This window comes from Oncorhynchus mykiss, chromosome 18 (genome assembly GCF_013265735.2).
Source record: "Oncorhynchus mykiss isolate Arlee chromosome 18, USDA_OmykA_1.1, whole genome shotgun sequence".
NCBI classification, from domain to species: Eukaryota; Metazoa; Chordata; class Actinopteri; order Salmoniformes; family Salmonidae; genus Oncorhynchus; species Oncorhynchus mykiss.
In genome coordinates, this window is record NC_048582.1 from 9,598,480 (window position 1) to 9,617,268 (window position 18,789).

At 45.8% G+C, this 18,789-nt stretch overlaps 1 protein-coding gene across 2 annotated transcripts in view; it reads right to left on the bottom strand.

The window, feature by feature from the left end:
* The window catches only part of LOC110496916 (semaphorin-5B-like), a 101,793-nt gene that overhangs the window by 11,539 nt on the left and 71,465 nt on the right, over nucleotides 1–18,789 (bottom strand). For both annotated transcript variants that reach the window (XM_036951746.1, XM_036951745.1), the window contains exons 12-17: nucleotides 14,314–14,431; nucleotides 12,964–13,148; nucleotides 4,881–5,024; nucleotides 4,423–4,570; nucleotides 3,996–4,221; nucleotides 1,921–2,160 (exon numbers count right to left, since the gene is read on the bottom strand). In XM_036951746.1, the coding sequence (XP_036807641.1) occupies nucleotides 1,921–2,160; nucleotides 3,996–4,221; nucleotides 4,423–4,570; nucleotides 4,881–5,024; nucleotides 12,964–13,148; nucleotides 14,314–14,431 (1,061 nt within the window). The remainder of the gene's footprint in view (nucleotides 1–1,920; nucleotides 2,161–3,995; nucleotides 4,222–4,422; nucleotides 4,571–4,880; nucleotides 5,025–12,963; nucleotides 13,149–14,313; nucleotides 14,432–18,789) is intronic.

Below are 18,789 nucleotides of genomic sequence, written 5' to 3' on the forward strand. Positions count from 1 at the left end.
TACATTTACGGATAGCCAGGGGCACACTTCAACACTCTGACATAATTTACAAACTAAGCATTTGTGTTTAGTGAGTCTGCCAGATCAGAGGCAGTAGGGATGACCAAGGATGTTCTCTTGATAAGTGCATGAATTAGACAATTTTCCTGTCCTGCAAAGCATTCAAAATGTAACTAGTAATTTTGGGTGTTAAGGAAAATGTACGGAGTAAAAAGTACATTATTTTCTCTAGGAATGTATTGGAGTAAAAGTAATAGTTGTCAAATATATAAATAGTAAAGTACAGATATCCCAAAAAACGACTTAAGTAGTATTTGAAAGTATTTTTACTTAAGTACTTTACACCACTGATCATGACTCCATTCTATGCTCACCAAAATGATGACCTGCTTCTCTGAATTGCCTTGTGAAAACCTAACGTATTTTATCATTTAGCTAGTCATGTTGGCAGTAGAACAAGCTTTCAAATGATGCCCATCTGACCCAGATTGTGATTTATAATGGACTGTTTTTGGAATGCGAAAACAACAACAGTAATTGTGTGAAGGAGGGATGCAGGGTTGTGTTCCAAACAAAACAACAACAGTAATTGTGTGAAGGAGGGATGCAGGGTTGTGTTCCAAACAAAACAACAACAGTAATTGTGTGAAGGAGGAGATGCAGGGTTGTGTTCCAAACAAAACAACAACAGTAATTGTGTGAAGGAGGAGATGCAGGGTTGTGTTCCAAACAAAACAACAACAGTAATTGTGTGAAGGAGGAGATGCAGGGTTGTGTTCCAAACAAAACAACAACAGTAATTGTGTGAAGGAGGGATGCAGGGTTGTGTTCCAAACAAAACAACAACAGTAATTGTGTGAAGGAGGGATGCAGGGTTGTGTTCCAAACAAAACAACAACAGTAATTGTGTGAAGGAGGGATGCAGGGTTGTGTTCCAAACAAAACAACAACAGTAATTGTGTGAAGGAGGAGATGCAGGGTTGTGTTCCAAACAAAACAACAACAGTAATTGTGTGAAGGAGGGGATGCAGGGTTGTGTTCCAAACAAAACAACAACAGTAATCGTGTGAAGGCGGGGATGCAGGGTTGTGTTCCAAACAAAACAACAATGAGAGCTAAAAATAGTGCCTTATAGTTGACACTTCTTTGATTTTTTAAAATTTTGTTATCAACAAATGCGGCAAAAAGTACAGTAAATGTAAAATGCACATAAATTGGATTCAGTCTTGTGTCAGTCAGGTGAACTGTTGTGTCCTCAACTTTAGTAATCATTTTCCCATCATCTCCAAACCTTTCCCTTTTAATTGCTGCCATGGTTTTGCATATACTTTCCATATTTCTTCTGTAAGAAACATTTCAATTTAGCCCAATCCATAAAGAGTGTAAGGGGTTAACTATTTATCCAGATACTGAGTTTTTTTTAACATGTTTTCAGCACATGAAAACAAAACATTTTATTCATGTTTATTAGACCAGTTTGTTTTTCACTACAGACTTTTAAAGGCAATTTACGCTTAAGCAGCTTTTACCTCGAATGCGATCTCCGAGAACGTGGGGGAAATTGCCTTTAAAAGGCTATCGTCAACTTTGAAGGAATCCCAATCTCAGTTCTACACTGCCCATTAGGTGAATAGATCAGTACAGTATTTGAGCAGATATACAGCAGCACTGGAGTAGTCTGTGTCTTACCTGGGCAGGGCTGGGAGTTGCAGTCCTGGTACTCCACTGGGGATCCACTACAGGCACTGGAGTAGTCAGTGTCTTACCTGGGCAGGGCTGGGAGTTGCAGTCCTGGTACTCCACTGGGGATCCACTACAGGCACTGGAGTAGTCAGTGTCTTACCTGGGCAGGGCTGGGAGTTGCAGTCCTGGTACTCTACTGGGGATCCACTACAGGCACTGGAGTAGTCAGTGTCTTACCTGGGCAGGGCTGGGAGTTGCAGTCCTGGTACTCCACTGGGGATCCACTACAGGCACTGGGGCTGCTCTTGTCCTCGGCTGAGGCACAGGTGCGCTTGCGCGTGCGGAAGCCTTTGGCACACTCCTGGGAGCAGGTCGACCATGTCTCCCACGGCGACCACCTGGTGCCACCTGGTTGTCGGAGCAAAGGTCGACCACTACTGCCTCCTCCACTGGCCCTGACCAAGTCTTCAACCAGGGCTGAACCACAGATATACTCATACATGAGACATTACAGCACAAAAGGTGATTTACAATATTCTTTTTACTTCTCAAAGTCCTAAATATGTTGTTTTCCTAATGGTATGGTAGGAGAACAGCTCTGATAAACAATGGTCTTCTGTGACCTAAAGCTTGGCAATGAAATAACAGACAATGTGCTGGTTCTAAGAGTGCAGAGGCTTCCTTCCTCATTACATGGCTGTGCAGTTAGAATCTGGGCCAAACATTCAACCGTGGGGTAAAATCTGGGTTAATCGGTTCCAGATGAACTCTTTGAAAAGTGAAAGAAAAGCAACACGTCACCTAAATTATGGAAATGACTTCAATAATGAATTGAAAGCATTTTATTTTCTGTGTGGTTTGAAACCAGGGCAGCAGTAATATTTCATACTGCCCATGTTACTGTGAGGCCAGATGTCTCCTCTTGAGTCTAGACAGCGCCTCTGTGACACAGTGTTTAGGCCCGGTGACAGCCTGTGACATTGTGTTTAGGCCCGGTGACAGCCTGTGACATGGTGTTTAGGCCCAGTGACAGCCTGTGACATTGTGTTTAGGCCCGGTGACAGCCTGTGACATTGTGTTTAGGCCCGGTGACAGCCTGTGACATTGTGTTTAGGCCCAGTGACAGCCTGTGACATTGTGTTTAGGCCCGGGGACAGCCTGTGACATGGTGTTTAGGCCCGGTGACAGCCTGTGACATGGTGTTTAGGCCCAGTGACAGCCTGTGACATTGTGTTTAGGCCCAGTGACAGCCTGTGACATTGTGTTTAGGCCCGGTGACAGTCTGCAACATTGTGTTTAGGCCCGGTGACAGCCTGTGACATGGTGTTTAGGCCCGGTGACAGCCTGTGACATGGTGTTTAGGCCCGGTGACAGCCTGTGACATTGTGTTTAGGCCCAGTGACAGCCTGTGACATTGTGTTTAGGCCCGGTGACAGTCTGCAACATTGTGTTTAGGCCCGGTGACAGCCTGTGACATGGTGTTTAGGCCCGGTGACAGCCTGTGACATGGTGTTTAGGCCCGGTGACAGCCTGTGACATTGTGTTTAGGCCCAGTGACAGCCTGTGACATTGTGTTTAGGCCCGGTGACAGCCTGTGACATGGTGTTTAGGCCCAGTGACAGCCTGTGACATTGTGTTTAGGCCCAGTGACAGCCTGTGACATTGTGTTTAGGCCCGGTGACAGCCTGTGACATGGTGTTTAGGCCCAGTGACAGCCTGTGACATTGTGTTTAGGCCCAGTGACAGCCTGTGACATTGTGTTTAGGCCCGGTGACAGCCTGTGACATTGTGTTTAGGCCCAGTGACAGCCTGTGACATTGTGTTTAGGCCCGGTGACCACGCGGTTGCTCTGTAATCTGCAAATCGTCGCAAACACATCCTCTCTATAAGACTTCCTTTACATGGAGCCTGTCTTAAATATGCACACACACACACACACCCTTCTCCCCCGTCTAGTTACTGTCAGCAGGAGAGGCGTTCTGCCTGCCTGTCTGACCTTTAAATCAATGAGAGGCTGTGGACTGTGACACCTACCCCACCCCGGGGAGCCTGTCACTGGGTACGACCGCCCAGATCGTCTCGCCCCAGTGAGCACAGCATGGGTCATCCCAGCTGGCCGGTTAAAAACCACAGCCCACTGCATAACATCAGAGGCTTAGCAGGCTTTCCTGTCTGTCTGTCTGTCTGTCTGTCTGTCTGTCTGTCTGTCTGTCTGGACTTGGTTCTTTAGAAGGGGAGTGGAAAGGTGTATGGAGAAAGTGTGTGAGTGTATGTCCAGTACATATGTATGAGTGGGACGGCCTCAGACTTACCTTCAGTCTCACAGGCGGCGGTGCCGTCATTGGGGCAGACGCGGGTCTCCACCTTCTTCTTGCCCAGCTGCAGCTGATGAGGGTCTGGAAGGAGGGCCCTGCAGGTGTAGCGGGTCCTCTGCTCCTGGCGGGCCCCGTCCTGGGTCACATTCACCGGCATCCAGGGGGTCCAGGGGGTGTTGCGACGGACCTCCGGACACGCCTCCAGGTTACAAGTCTTGTACTCCTAAGGGAGTGTGTTTTAGGGAAGAGGAGAGAGGATTGAAGGATGTAGGAAAAGGAGACAGGATATGTCAGCTTCAACCTGACTGTTCATCCTCAGGCTATGATAAATTAATAATGAAAGATGCCATTCACTAGATCAAATAAGGGTGTTATCTGTGAGAAAGTTGTAGTAAAGGGGGTGTGTGTGTGTGTGTGTGTGTACCAGAGCACATCCTGGGCAGGTGTTCCCCTTCTCACAGCTCCTGACCCGGGAATGGACCCCTCCTCCACACTCTGCACTGCACTGAGACCAGGAGCCCCAAGATGACCAGAACACAGGCAGGGGACATGGGCTCTTCTCATTGCACAGCCTGCGCACACACACACACACACACACACACACACACACACACACACACACACACACACACACACACACGGTAAACCTGCAGTCCTACTCTTTCTGCCTGGTGGTCTCTGTAAGAGAAGGTGAACCACTGCTTTACAATATGTTCACCATTTCAGGGCATTGCCACGCTGAACGAGGGTCTCCTGCAACGCCACAAGAAAACCTGACTGAATGTGAACCTGACTGAAGGTGAACCTGGCTGAAGGTGAACCTGACTGTACTGTACTGCATTGAGTTGCATTGAGATATTGCATTGAGTCCCTCTGTCTCACCTCTCGTCTCGGCCTTGTCCCACACAGACACGCCCCCCATGCCGGGGTGAGGGGTTGTTGCAGGAGCGCTGGCGCACCTCGTACCCGATGCCACAGCTGGTGCTGCACTGACCCCAGGTGGACCAGGGGGTCCAGCCTCCGTTCCTAGAGGAGACAGAGAGACATAGAGAGACAGAGAGAGATGGACAGAGACAGAGACAGAGAGACGGACAGAGACAGAGAGAGAGACAGAGAGAGAGAGACAGAGACAGAGATAGACAGAGACATAATTAGACAGAGACAGAGAGAGACAGACAGAGAGAGACCCATACAACCCATATTTATGCTTATTTATTTTATCTTGTGTCCTTTAACCATTTGTACATTGTTAAAACACTGTATATATATAATATGACATTTGTAATGTCTTTATTGTTTTGAAACTTCTATATGTGTAATGTTTACTGTTAATTTTTATTGTTTATTTCACTTTATATATTCACTTTATATATTTCTCTACCTCACTTGCTTTGGCAATGTTAACACGTTTCCCATGCCAATAAAGCCATTGAATTGAGAGACAGAGAGAGAGAGAGACAGAGAGAGAGAGACACAGACAGAGAGATAGAGACAGACAGAGAGAGAGAGAGAGACAGAGAGAAACTCAGAACAACTGACAAAAGACACACAGATTCACCTAAAACTCTAATAGCCTAGTCTATTGTAAACTCTAACAGCTGTCATGCCGTTGGCCTCTTTGGGTATAGCAAGCCTCATCCCCCTCTCCCTGCCTCCCCCTTTCCTCCTTCAACTAGGTTGCTGTGGTCAGAGAGACATCGTAAATTCCTGAGGATCTCCTCATGGACACACAGTAGAGAGAGAGAGTACATTTTCATAGAGGACAAAGGAAATCCTTCCACCTCACAGAACAAAGGAAATCCTTCCACCTCACAGAACAAAGGAAATCCTTCCACCTCACAGAACAAAGGAAATCCTTCCACCTCACAGAACAAAGGAAATCCTTCCACCTCACAGAACAAAGGAAATCCTTCCACCTCACAGAACAAAGGAAATCCTTCCACCTCACAGAACAAAGGAAATCCTTCCACCTCACAGAACAAAGGAAATCCTTCCACCTCACAGAACAAAGGAAATCCTTCCACCTCACAGAACAAAGGAAATCCTTCCACCTCACAGAACAAAGGAAATCCTTCCACCTCACAGAACTTGAGGTACGAACAAATTTCATGTTCCAGAGAAAGTATAAAAGATCGGTGAAGAATCCAGCTATGAACTGGTCCGTTTGTCACAACTTGGGGAAGCTCATGGGAGACGGTGTGGCCACATTACCATAACGCTGTTTATATAATAGCCTCAGATATGAGGTTTACATCTTTTATTTTATTTTATTTCACCTTTATTTAACCAGGTAGGCAAGTTGAGAACAAGTCGCAATGGTACAGGTCGCAATGGTGGGTAGTATATGGGGCTTTGGTGACAAAATGGATGGCACTGTGATAGACTGCATCCAATTTGTTGAGTAGGGTATTGGAGGCTATTTTGTAAATGACATCGCCGAAGTCGAGGATTGGTAGGATGGTCAGTTTTACAAGGGTATGTTTGGCAGCATGAGTGAAGGATGCTTTGTTGCGAAATAGGAAGCCAATTCTAGATTTAACTTTGGATTGGAGATGTTTGATGTGGGTCTGGAAGGCGAGTTTACAGTCTAACCAGACACCTAGGTATTTGTAGTTGTCCACGTATTCTAAGTCAGAGCCGTCCAGAGTAGTGATGTTGGACAGGTGGGCAGGTGCAGGCAGCGATCGGTTGAAGAGCATGCATTTAGTTTTACTTGTATTTAAGAGCAATTGGAGGCTAAGGAAGGAGAGTTGTATGGCATTGAAGTTTGCCTGGAGGGTTGTTAACACAGTGTCCAAAGAAGGGCCAGAAGTATACAGAATGGTGTCGTCTGCGTAGAGGTGGATCAGAGACTCACCAGCAGCAAGAGCGACATCATTGATGTACACAGAGAAGAGAGTCGGTTCAAGAATTGAACCCTGTGGCACCCCCATAGAGACTGCCAGAGGTCCGGACAACAGACCCTCCGATTTGACACACTGAACTCTATCAGAGAAGTAGTTGGTGAACCAGGCGAGGCAATCATTTGAGAAACCAAGGCTGTCGAGTCTGCCGATGAGGATGTGGTGATTGACAGAGTCGAAAGCCTTGGCCAGATTAATGAATACGGCTGCACAGTATTGTTTCTTATCGATGGCGGTTAAGATATCGTTTAGGACCTTGAGCGTGGCTGAGGTGCACCCATGACCAGCTCTGAAACCAGATTGCATAGCAGAGAGGGTATGGTGAGATTCGAAATGGTCGGTAATCTGTTTGTTGACTTGGCTTTTGAAGACCTTAGAAAGGCAGGGCAGGATAGATATAGGTCTGTAGCAGTTTCGGTCAAGAGTGTCCCCCCCTTTGAAGAGGGGGATGACAGCAGCTGCTTTCCAATCTATGAGAATCTCAGACGACACGAAAGAGAGGTTGAATAGGCTAGTAATAGGGGTGGCAACAATTTCGGCAGATAATTTTAGAAAGAAAGGGTCCAGATTGTCTAGCCCGGCTGATTTGTAGGGGTCCAGATTTTGCAGCTCTTTCAGAACATCAGCTGACTGGATTTGGGAGAAGGAGAAATGGGGAAGGCTTGGGCGAGTTGCTGTGGGGGGTGCAGTGCTGTTGACCGGAGTAGGGGTAGCCAGGTGGAAAGCATGGCCAGCCGTAGAAAAATGCTTATTGAAATTCTCAATTATAGTAGATTTATCAGTGGTGACAGTGTTGGGAGGAGGTGTTCTTATTCTCCATGGACTTTACAGTGTCCCAGAACTTTTTTGAGTTAGTGTTGCAGGAAGCAAATTTCTGCTTAATAAAACTAACCTTGGCTTTTCTAACTGCCGGTGTATATTGGTTTCTAGCTTCCCTGAAAAGCTGCATATCACGGGGGCTGTTCGATACTAATGCAGAACGTCATAGGATGTTTTTGTGTTGGTTAAGGGCAGTCAGGTCTGGGGAGAACCGAGGGCTATATCTGTTAGTACATCTAATTGTTGTATAAGATGAATGAGTGAGTATGATACTGTTTACACAATGTTACAATGTGATTTTGGACTGTTTAATGAAGGAAAACTCAAAAAGGGGATTGGATTTGAACTAAATCAGAGGACCCTGAGCCCAGTTAGGGTCAGACATCCTGGACCGCCCCTGAGCCCAGTTAGGGTCAGACATCCTGGACCGCCCCTGAGCCCAGTTAGGGTCAGACATCCTGGACCGCCCCTGAGCCCAGTTAGGGTCAGACGTCCTGGGACAGCCCTTTTCTGCCATTCCGAATAAAACCCCCACTCGGGTTTTCGATCAGCAGACCGAATTACGAGATGGCTAAAGGTTGTAGTCCATGTTTTTCTCCATTAGGAGGACAAAGGTTGTAGACCATTGCTGAATATTTTAACCATACCACGTGGTTAAACTCTTAGACTATCGATACCGACAGAATAAGAACAAGTCTTTGATATTAATTACTAGTCTGCAGCTAGGAATTCGGTATCATTGAACGCGAAGAACGACAACCACCAAAACATCCATTCTATAACGAATGTCACTCTGAACAATCCCCTCTAACCACAACCTAGAGAGAGAGAGAGAGAGACGGACAATTCTACAAAAGAAATTTACTTTTCACCAGCGATCAAGACGACACACTGAGCGTAAATATATATATTGATTACAATTGTTCCCGAATGAGTGAGCGTTCATGTGTAAAGGATTATAATTTCAATTGTTATAATTATCACTCTGTAGTGACTTCTTAGTCGACCCCCACTTCCCCTTTTGTCTAACAAGCTGCCATGCCGGTTTAGCCCACTAGGGCACATTCTCATTTCATTTCATTTACCTTGTTTGTTTATGCATTTCTGTGAATTACTTAGTTAGTAATAAATAAATTATTTAAGACAATTGATGTATGGATGACTCATAGTGAAGACTGGGTTCGTGCAGATAACCAACAATTTACGACGTTTGGAATGAGACTAACGTGAGGTAAAGTAAATAATTAATTAGAAGACTAATTGATCAGATAAAATATCTGAAAAGTTATTTTAGGAAATGATAACTTTGTAATCTGAATATTTTTCCTTGGTTGACTTCCTTGACTTCCTAGTTAATTAGTTACGTGATTAATCAGTTGATCGCGTAATAACTCATTACAGAGAATCTTTGATAAAAAACTATCAGTCTTCAGTTAATGATAGTAAAGACACGATACAGCCTTGTCTATTGTAAACTCTAATAGCCTTGTCTATTGTAAACTCTAATAGCCTTGTCTATTGTAAACTCTAATAGTCTTGTCTATTGTAAACTCTAATAGCCTAGTCTATTGTAAACTCTAATAGCCTAGTCTATTGTAAACTCTAATAGCCTTGTCTATTGTAAACTCTAATAGCCTTGTCTATTGTAAACTCTAATAGCCTTGTATATTGTAAACTCTAATAGCCTTGTCTATTGTAAACTCTAATAGCCTAGTCTATTGTAAACTCTAATAGCCTTGTCTATTGTAAACTCTAATAGCCTTGTCTATTGTAAACTCTAATAGCCTTGTCTATTGTAAACTCTAATAGCCTAGTCTATTGTAAACTCTAATAGCCTAGTCTATTGTAAACTCTAATAGCCTTGTCTATTGTAAACTCTAATAGCCTTGTCTATTGTAAACTCTAATAGCCTTGTCTATTGTAAACTCTAATAGCCTTGTCTATTGTAAACTCTAATAGCCTTGTCTATTGTAAACTCTAATAGCCTAGTCTATTGTAAACTCTAATAGCCTTGTCTATTGTAAACTCTAATAGCCTTGTATATTGTAAACTCTAATAGCCTTGTCTATTGTAAACTCTAATAGCCTTGTCTATTGTAAACTCTAATAGCCTTGTCTATTGTAAACTCTAATAGCCTTGTCTATTGTAAACTCTAATAGCCTTATCTATTGTAAACTCTAATAGCCTAGTCTATTGTAAACTCTAATAGCCATGTCTATTGTAAACTCTAATAGCCTTGTCTATTGTAAACTCTAATAGCCTTGTCTATTGTAAACTCTAATAGCCTAGTCTATTGTAAACTCTAATAGCCTAGTCTATTGTAAACTCTAATAGCCTTGTCTATTGTAAACTCTAATAGCCTTGTCTATTGTAAACTCTAATAGCCTAGTCTATTGTAAACTCTAATAGCCTAGTCTATTGTAAACTCTAATAGCCTAGTCTATTGTAAACTCTCTGAAAGCAGAAGAATAGAAGAACAGAACAAACATTGCTGAGGCAACGTGTGCTTGTCTGGGAAGCTGACTGGGCTGAGGCATAAAAAAATCCACCTAATGTGTTTAAGTGCTTCAGGCTGGTGGAGCTTCCCTTCTAATTAAATTGGTGCTTCCTGTAAAAGACAATTTAATTTCAGCACCTCTCTCCTGCATAGTAACACGGTCAAGTAAGCAACAGGAAGCCACCAGTGAAGACCGTAATCTCTCTAATAACACACACACACAAACGCACCCAATTTATGGAGTCCAATTCAAAATCCTATTTCCCTTAACCCCAAACCCTTAACCTAACCCTATCTCTCAACCCTAATCCTAACCCCTAACCCTAATTCTAATCCTATCCCAAAGCCTAAAATAGCCTTTCATTGTGGGGACTGGCAAAATGTCCCCACTTGTCTGAATTTTCCTTGTTTTACTATCCTTGTGAGAACTTCTGGTCCCCACAAGGATAGTAAAGCCACACACACACACACACACACACACACACACACACACACACACACACACACACACACACACACACATAGACGTGCTATACTGAGAGGTGGCAGTCCTTGGGTTTTCAACTCACTCTCTAGATAAATCCAATCTCTTTTGCCTAATGAGGGAAACCTCAAATAATAGAGGGCAAGGGAGTCCTTGAGTTTCCTCTGAGAACATGTCAACACTGTCTGGTAGTTGGACTCTGCTGCTGGTCTGATTCTACTACTTGAGTTTCCTCTGAGAACATGTCAACACTGTCTGGTAGTTGGACTCTGCTGCTGCTGGTCTGATTCTACTACTTGAGTTTCCTCTGAGAACATGTCAACACTGTCTGGTAGTTGGACTCTGCTGCTGCTGCTGGTCTGATTCTACTACTTGAGTTTCCTCTGAGAACATGTCAACACTGTCTGGTAGTTGGACTCTGCTGCTGCTGCTGGTCTGATTCTACTACTTGAGTTTCCTCTGAGAACATGTCAACACTGTCTGGTAGTTGGACTCTGCTGCTGGTCTGATTCTACTACTTGAGTTTCCTCTGAGAACATGTCAACACTGTCTGGTAGTTGGACTCTGCTGCTGGTGGTCTGATTCTACTACTTGAGTTTCCTCTGAGAACATGTCAACACTGTCTGGTAGTTGGACTCTGCTGCTGCTGGTCTGATTCTACTACTTGAGTTTCCTCTGAGAACATGTCAACACTGTCTGGTAGTTGGACTCTGCTGCTGCTGCTGGTCTGATTCTACTACTTGAGTTTCCTCTGAGAACATGTCAACACTGTCTGGTAGTTGGACTCTGCTGCTGGTCTGATTCTACTACTTGAGTTTCCTCTGAGAACATGTCAACACTGTCTGGTAGTTGGACTCTGCTGCTGGTCTGATTCTACTACTTGAGTTTCCTCTGAGAACATGTCAACACTGTCTGGTAGTTGGACTCTGCTGCTGGTCTGATTCTACTACTTGAGTTTCCTCTGAGAACATGTCAACACTGTCTGGTAGTTGGACTCTGCTGCTGGTCTGATTCTACTACTTGAGTTTCCTCTGAGAACATGTCAACACTGTCTGGTAGTTGGACTCTGCTGCTGGTCTGATTCTACTACTTGAGTTTCCTCTGAGAAATGTCAACACTGTCTGGTAGTTGGACTCTGCTGCTGGTCTGATTCTACTACTTGAGTTTCCTCTGAGAAATGTCAACACTGTCTGGTAGTTGGACTCTGCTGCTGGTCTGATTCTACTACTTGAGTTTCCTCTGAGAACATGTCAACACTGTCTGGTAGTTGGACTCTGCTGCTGCTGGTCTGATTCTACTACTTGAGTTTCCTCTGAGAACATGTCAACACTGTCTGGTAGTTGGACTCTGCTGCTGGTCTGAATCTACTACTTGAGTTTCCTCTGAGAACATGTCAACACTGTCTGGTAGTTGGACTCTGCTGCTGCTGGTCTGATTCTACTACTTGAGTTTCCTCTGAGAACATGTAAACACTGTCTGGTAGTTGGACTCTGCTGCTGGTCTGATCTACTACTTGAGTTTCCTCTGAGAACATGTCAACACTGTCTGGTAGTTGGACTCTGCTGCTGGTCTGATTCTACTACTTGAGTTTCCTCTGAGAACATGTCAACACTGTCTGGTAGTTGGACTCTGCTGCTGGTCTGATTCTACTACTTGAGTTTCCTCTGAGAACATGTCAACACTGTCTGGTAGTTGGACTCTGCTGCTGGTCTGATTCTACTACTTGAGTTTCCTCTGAGAAATGTCAACACTGTCTGGTAGTTGGACTCTGCTGCTGGTCTGATTCTACTACTTGAGTTTCCTCTGAGAACATGTCAACACTGTCTGGTAGTTGGAAGTCTAATGTAAACACTCTGAAAGCAGAAGAATAGAACTCATCAAGAATAGAACAAACATTGCTGAGTCTACGTGTGCTTGTCTGCTGCTGGTCTGAAGTCTCATGCTACTACTTGTCTTTGTCTAGAGATCCATTTAAGGTCAACATGTACAATACCTTCTGTCAAATATACTGACAGTTTGTTAACATGCTGGAAACATAGAATGAGAGCGGACTCAAACGCGCGTCAGCCCAACTGGAACAAAAAACGTGAATCAGGTGCTCAAATGAGGGACTTGATAATCCCCAAAAGCTCCAGGAAACATACTCTGACTCTGCTGACGGTCATGACTATTCCACTTTTGGGAAGTCAGTAACCGTTATGATGTTTGGTACTGAATGATGAATAGTAGACTAGCATCCCTTGTCTTCTTCCTCTACAGTACCTGGAACAGTTGGCCACCTGGATGGTGGGGCCCTTGCAGTTGGAGCCTCCACACTGAGGGACTGGACTGTTACAAGAGCGTGAGCGACACGCGCAACTGGTGCTGGCTCCCTCCCTGTCGTCATGGTTACAGGGTTGCCATGGCGCCCAGGGGCTGAAGCCACCGTCCTGGGTCAGGTTCCTTACCTGTGAGCGGGCAGGAGTTCAGCATCAGAAGGGACCAATCAGAGATTGGGTCAGAATGGTGGCTAATGGGGAAAAGTGGTAGGACAAAGGGGAAGGGTAGGAGAGAGGGGAAAGTGGTAGGAGAGAGTGGAAGGTGGTAGGAGAGAGGGGAAGGTGGTAGGAGAGAGGGGAAAGTGGTAGGATAGAGGGGAAGGTGGTAGGACAAAGGGGAAGGTGGTAGAAGAGAGGGGAAGGTGGTAGGAGAGAGGGGAAAGTGGTAGGATAGAGGGGAAGGTGGTAGGAGAGAGGGGAAGGTGGTAGGAGAGAGGGGAAGGTGGTAGGAGAGAGGGGAAGGTGTGTGGGGAAAGTAAATTAATGTGTGTGTGTGTGTGTGTGTGTGTGTGTGTGTGTGTGTGTGTGTGTGTGTGTGTGTGTGTGTGTGTGTGTGTGTGTGTGTTTGTTTTCCAACATTATCAGGACACACTAACATTTCACCTGAATGCTATTTTAAGCTTAAAGGTTAGATTCAGGCTTTTGGTGTTATGGTTAGGTTTAGGTTTAAGGGTTTGGTATAAGGTTAGGGTTAGGGGTTTTTGGGGTTAAGGTTGGTAGTAGGGTTAGGTTTAGGGGTTAGGGAAAATAGGATTTTTAATGGTCAAACATTTTTACACTCTAAAAAGTTCTGATATTTCATGAAAACAAAATGTGTGTGTGTGTTACATATGAGGTGTGTGTGTGTCTGATACATATGAGGTGTGTGTGTGTTACATATGAGGTGTGTATGTTACATATGATATGAGGTGTGTATGTTATATATGAGGTGTGTGTGTGATAGATATGAGGTGTGTGTGTATGTTACATATGATATGAGGTGTGTGTGTTACATATGATATGAGGTGTGTATGTTATATATGAGGTGTGTGTGTGACAGATATGAGGTGTGTGTGTATGTTACATATGATATGAGGTGTGTGTGTTACATATGATATGAGGTGTGTGTGTTACATATGAGGTGTGTGTGTGTTACATACAGTATGAGGTGTGTGTGTTACATATGAGGTGTGTGTGTTACATACAGTATGAGGTGTGTGTGTGTGTGTGATACATATGAGGTGTGTGTGTGTTACATATGAGGTGTGTGTGTGTGTGTGTTACATATGATATGAGGTGTGTGTGTGACCCTTACCGGGCACTCAGTGATATTCTGGCTCCACTGGCTCATGTTGGAACTGTCCTCGATGGTGGTGCAGCGCTTCTGCTTACGGTCCCAGCCACAGTAGGGGTCTCGGGCGTCCAGGCAGTGCCTGTAGGACCCCAGGGCACAAAGACAGCAGTCAGTGGAGAGGGACAGCACTAGAAAAAACACCTCACACCTCAACTCACTCAACAACATGTTAGCGTAAAGCTAGGAAAACAGCTCCCAATAGAACCCATACAGTATCAGACTGGTGCTAGTTGAGGTGTTGACACATCAAGAAGGACATACTCTGACATATGCTCCACAGTAAGGCACCGTGCCATACAGCACGATTCACTGCAGCTAAGTGTGTGTATGCTCCAGAAAAAACACAAGCTAATTTCAGTCATTAAATCCAGGATTGTTAATGAAAAGAAGTTGTCAGAGACCCCGGGAAGGGAACCCCCTAGCTTAGGAATGCTGTTTGACAACGTGTTTGTGAAAAGGCACAGGTCAGGGCAGCCCATAGAAATAGAAATTGGTACAGGACTCTAGTGTTTACCAACTTATAGAAGTAGTAGAAGAAGAACGTGGACTACTTCAAAATGGAGATGGCTTCAATTGGTGCTGCCAGTGCTCTCACAGACGCCATAATGGGACAGATACAATGATGCGATGTCTATCAAAGTCAATGGGCAACCTCTCTACCATAAGACTCTGTCTGACAGGCACAGGTGAGGACAGCCTCTCTACCGTAGGATCCTGTGTGACAGGCACAGGTGAGGACAGCCTCTTTACCGTAGGACCCTGTGTGACAGGCACAGGTGAGGACAGCCTTTTTACCGTAGGACCCTGTGTGACAGGCACAGGTGAGGACAGCCTTTTTACCGTAGGACCCTGTCTGACAGGCACAGGTGAGGACAGCCTCTCTACCGTAGGACCCTGTCTGACAGGCACAGGTGAGGACAGCCTTTTAACCGTAGGACCCTGTGTGACAGGCACAGGTGAGGACAGCTTCTCTACCGTAGGACCCTGTGTGACAGGCACAGGTCAGGGTAGCCTCTTTACCGTAGGACCCTGTGTGACAGGCACAGGTGAGGACAGCCTTTTTACCATAGGACCCTGTGTGACAGGCACAGGTTAGGGCAGCCTCTTTATGCAGGACTCTGTGAGGGGTCCTTCTCTTCCTGGTTGTTTATGTGGCTCCATGAGGCCCAGATGGAGCAGAGAAAACAGGTCATGTTGACCCAGAGCACTCAGTAGGCTGATGTACAGAGCAAGAGGCCAGTGTGTGTGTGTCTGCCTTGAATTATGGAGCGGAAGAGATAGTGTGTCAACATTGTGGAAGCGTTTCACGGTAAAGTCTAGTATGACTTTTCTTATGACCTATGTAGTGCTTATGAAGACTTTGTGAACGCTCTATAAAGCCTTTTACAGATTGTTTGATTATTTGCTGTCTTTGTATCTCCTGTTCCCTTGTATCTGTGCAAGACAAACGGGTCAGTCCCAAATACCACCCTATTCCCTATATATTACACTACTACCAATGGGCCCTCGTCAAAAGTAGTGCACTACATAGGGAATAGGGTGCCATTTGGGACTAAGCCATCTACAATCTGACGAATGGAACATAACTGCACTAACACCAGCCTACCTAGGACTTATTGGTATTCTGTATAGGGAGCGCGACCAACAAAACACTCCCCTGCAATAAACAGTTGACAGATCAGTTCCTGATAATCAGCAGTAATATCAGTTTAGCAGGCAGCGGGGGAGAGACTATCTAACAACCACTGTGTTGATCACCCTGCTGACGGGCTGGTGGCTACAGACTACAGTAAATAATGGTTGTCTAAGAGGGATGGGCAGGGATATGGTCATAGGGTGTGTGTGTGTGTGTGTGTGTGTGTGTGTGTGTGTGTGTGTGTGTGTGTGTGTGAGAGAGAGAGGTTGGGAGTATAAACGTTTCACTGTGAGACCCGAGTCAGAACAGGGATGGGTTAGTTTGGGCTTCCAGTCCAGTGAAGACTCTTTTCTCCAGGTTCAGAGAGCCTCTCTCTACAGCAACAATACATTGCTAAGCAGTGTGGGGGGGGGTTTAACAAGTCCCCCCAGACCCCCTAACTGTCCCTCAAACCCTCGCCTCATCTCCCACTGAGTGACCCCACTCTGGAAACAGTTTATCACACGACAGCCCCCAGTCTACCAGACAAGGTCTCACTGTGACCCCACTCTGAAACAGTTTATCACACGACAGCCCCCAGTCTACCAGACAAGGTCTCACTGTGACCCCACTCTGAAACAGTTTATCACACGACAGCCCCCAGTCTACCAGACAAGGTCTCACTGTGACCCCACTCTGGAAACAATTTATCACACAACAGCCCCCAGTCTACCAGACAAGGTCTCACTGTGACCCCACTCTGAAACAGTTTATCACACGACAGCCCCCAGTCTACCAGACAAGGTCTCACTGTGACCCCACTCTGGAAACAGTTTATCACACGACAGCCCCCAGCCTACCAGACAAGGTCTCCCTGTGACCCCACTCTGGAAACAGTTTATCACACGACAGCCCCCAGTCTACCAGACAAGGTCTCACTGTGACCCCACTCTGGAAACAATTTATCACACAACAGCCCCCAGTCTACCAGACAAGGTCTCACTGTGACCCCACTCTGAAACAGTTTATCACACGACAGCCCCCAGCCTACCAGACAAGGTCTCACTGTGACCCCACTCTGGAAATAGTTTATCACACGACAGCCCCCAGCCTACCAGACAAGGTCTCCCTGTGACCCCACTCTGGAAACAGTTTATCACACGACAGCCCCCAGTCTACCAGACAAGCTCTCACTGTGACCCCACTCTGGAAACAGTTTATCACACGACAGCCCCCAGTCTACCAGACAAGGTCTCACTGTGACCCCACTCTGGAAACAGTTTATCACACGACAGCCCCCAGCCTACCAGACAAGGTCTCACTGTGACCCCACTCTGGAAACAGTTTATCACACGACAGCCCCCAGTCTACCAGACAAGGTCTCACTGTGACCCCACTCTGGAAACAGTTTATCACACGACAGCCCCCAGTCTACCAGACAAGGTCTCACTGTGACCCCACTCTGGAAACAGTTTATCACACGACAGCCCCCAGTCTACCAGACAAGGTCTCACTGTGACCCCACTCTGGAAACAGTTTATCACACGACAGCCCCCAGTCTACCAGACAAGGTCTCACTGTGACCCCACTCTGGAAACAGTTTATCACACGACAGCCCCCAGTCTACCAGACAAGGTCTCACTCTGGGGGTACACAAGAGAGGGATGGAGAGAAGGAAGGTGAGAGGAGAGGAAAGGAAAGGAGGGAGAAAGAGATGATGTGACAGGAGAGGGGATAGTATAAAGAAAGCCACTCCCAAGCTGCACCAGTAATAAATATCACCATATACCTCCAGTAATCAACATCTCCATCTATCAATCACCAGTAATCAATATGTACATCTATCAATCACCAGTAATCAACATCTCCATCTATCAATCACCAGTAATCAATATGTACATCTATCAATCACCAGTAATCAATATGTACATCTATCAATCACCAGTAATCAATATCTCAGTATTTCCCTAGATAAAGCCATCCAATGGACTGTCTGTCTGCCTTACATTATGGAACGGAAGAGATAGTGTGTCGACATTGTGGAAGCGTTTCACGGTAAAGTCTAGTAAGCCATCTACAATCTGATGAATGGAATATAACTGCACTAACACCAGCCTATCTAGGACTTATTGGTATTCTGTATAGGGAGCGCGACCAACAAAACACTCCCCTGCAATAAACAGTTGACAGATCAGTTCCTGATAATCAGCAGTAATATCAGTTTAGCAGGTAGCGGGAGAGAGACTAACAACCTAACAACCACTGTGTTGATCACCCTGCTGACGGGCTGGCGGCTACAGACTACAGTAAATAATGGTTGTCTAAGAGGGATGGGAAGGGGGCAGGGGTATGGTCATAGGGTGTGTGTGTGTTACACAAATTATTATGTGTGTGTGTGTGTGTGTGTGTGTGTGTGTGTGTGTGTGTGTGTGTGTGTGTGTGTGTGTGCGGTTGTGTTTGTGTATTTATCCTGGGAGGAAAACCCCAATAAAGCCCCTACATTATTGTAGAAAACTTCCCACCCAACCCCAGCCTCTAGTCCTCTTCCCCCCAATGCCAGCCTCCACTCCACTCCACCCCCCCAACCCCCACTCCTCTTCCCCCCAACCCCGGGCTCCTCTTCCCCCCAACCCCAGCCTCTACCCCTTTTCCCACCAACCCCAGCCTCTACTCCTCTTCCCCCCAGCCTCTACCCCTATTCCCACCAATCCCAGCCTCTACCTCTTTCCCCCCAACCCCAGCCTCTACCCCTTTCCCACCAACCCCAGCCTCTACCCCTTTTCCCCCCAACCCCAGCCTCTACCCCTTTCCCACCAATCCCA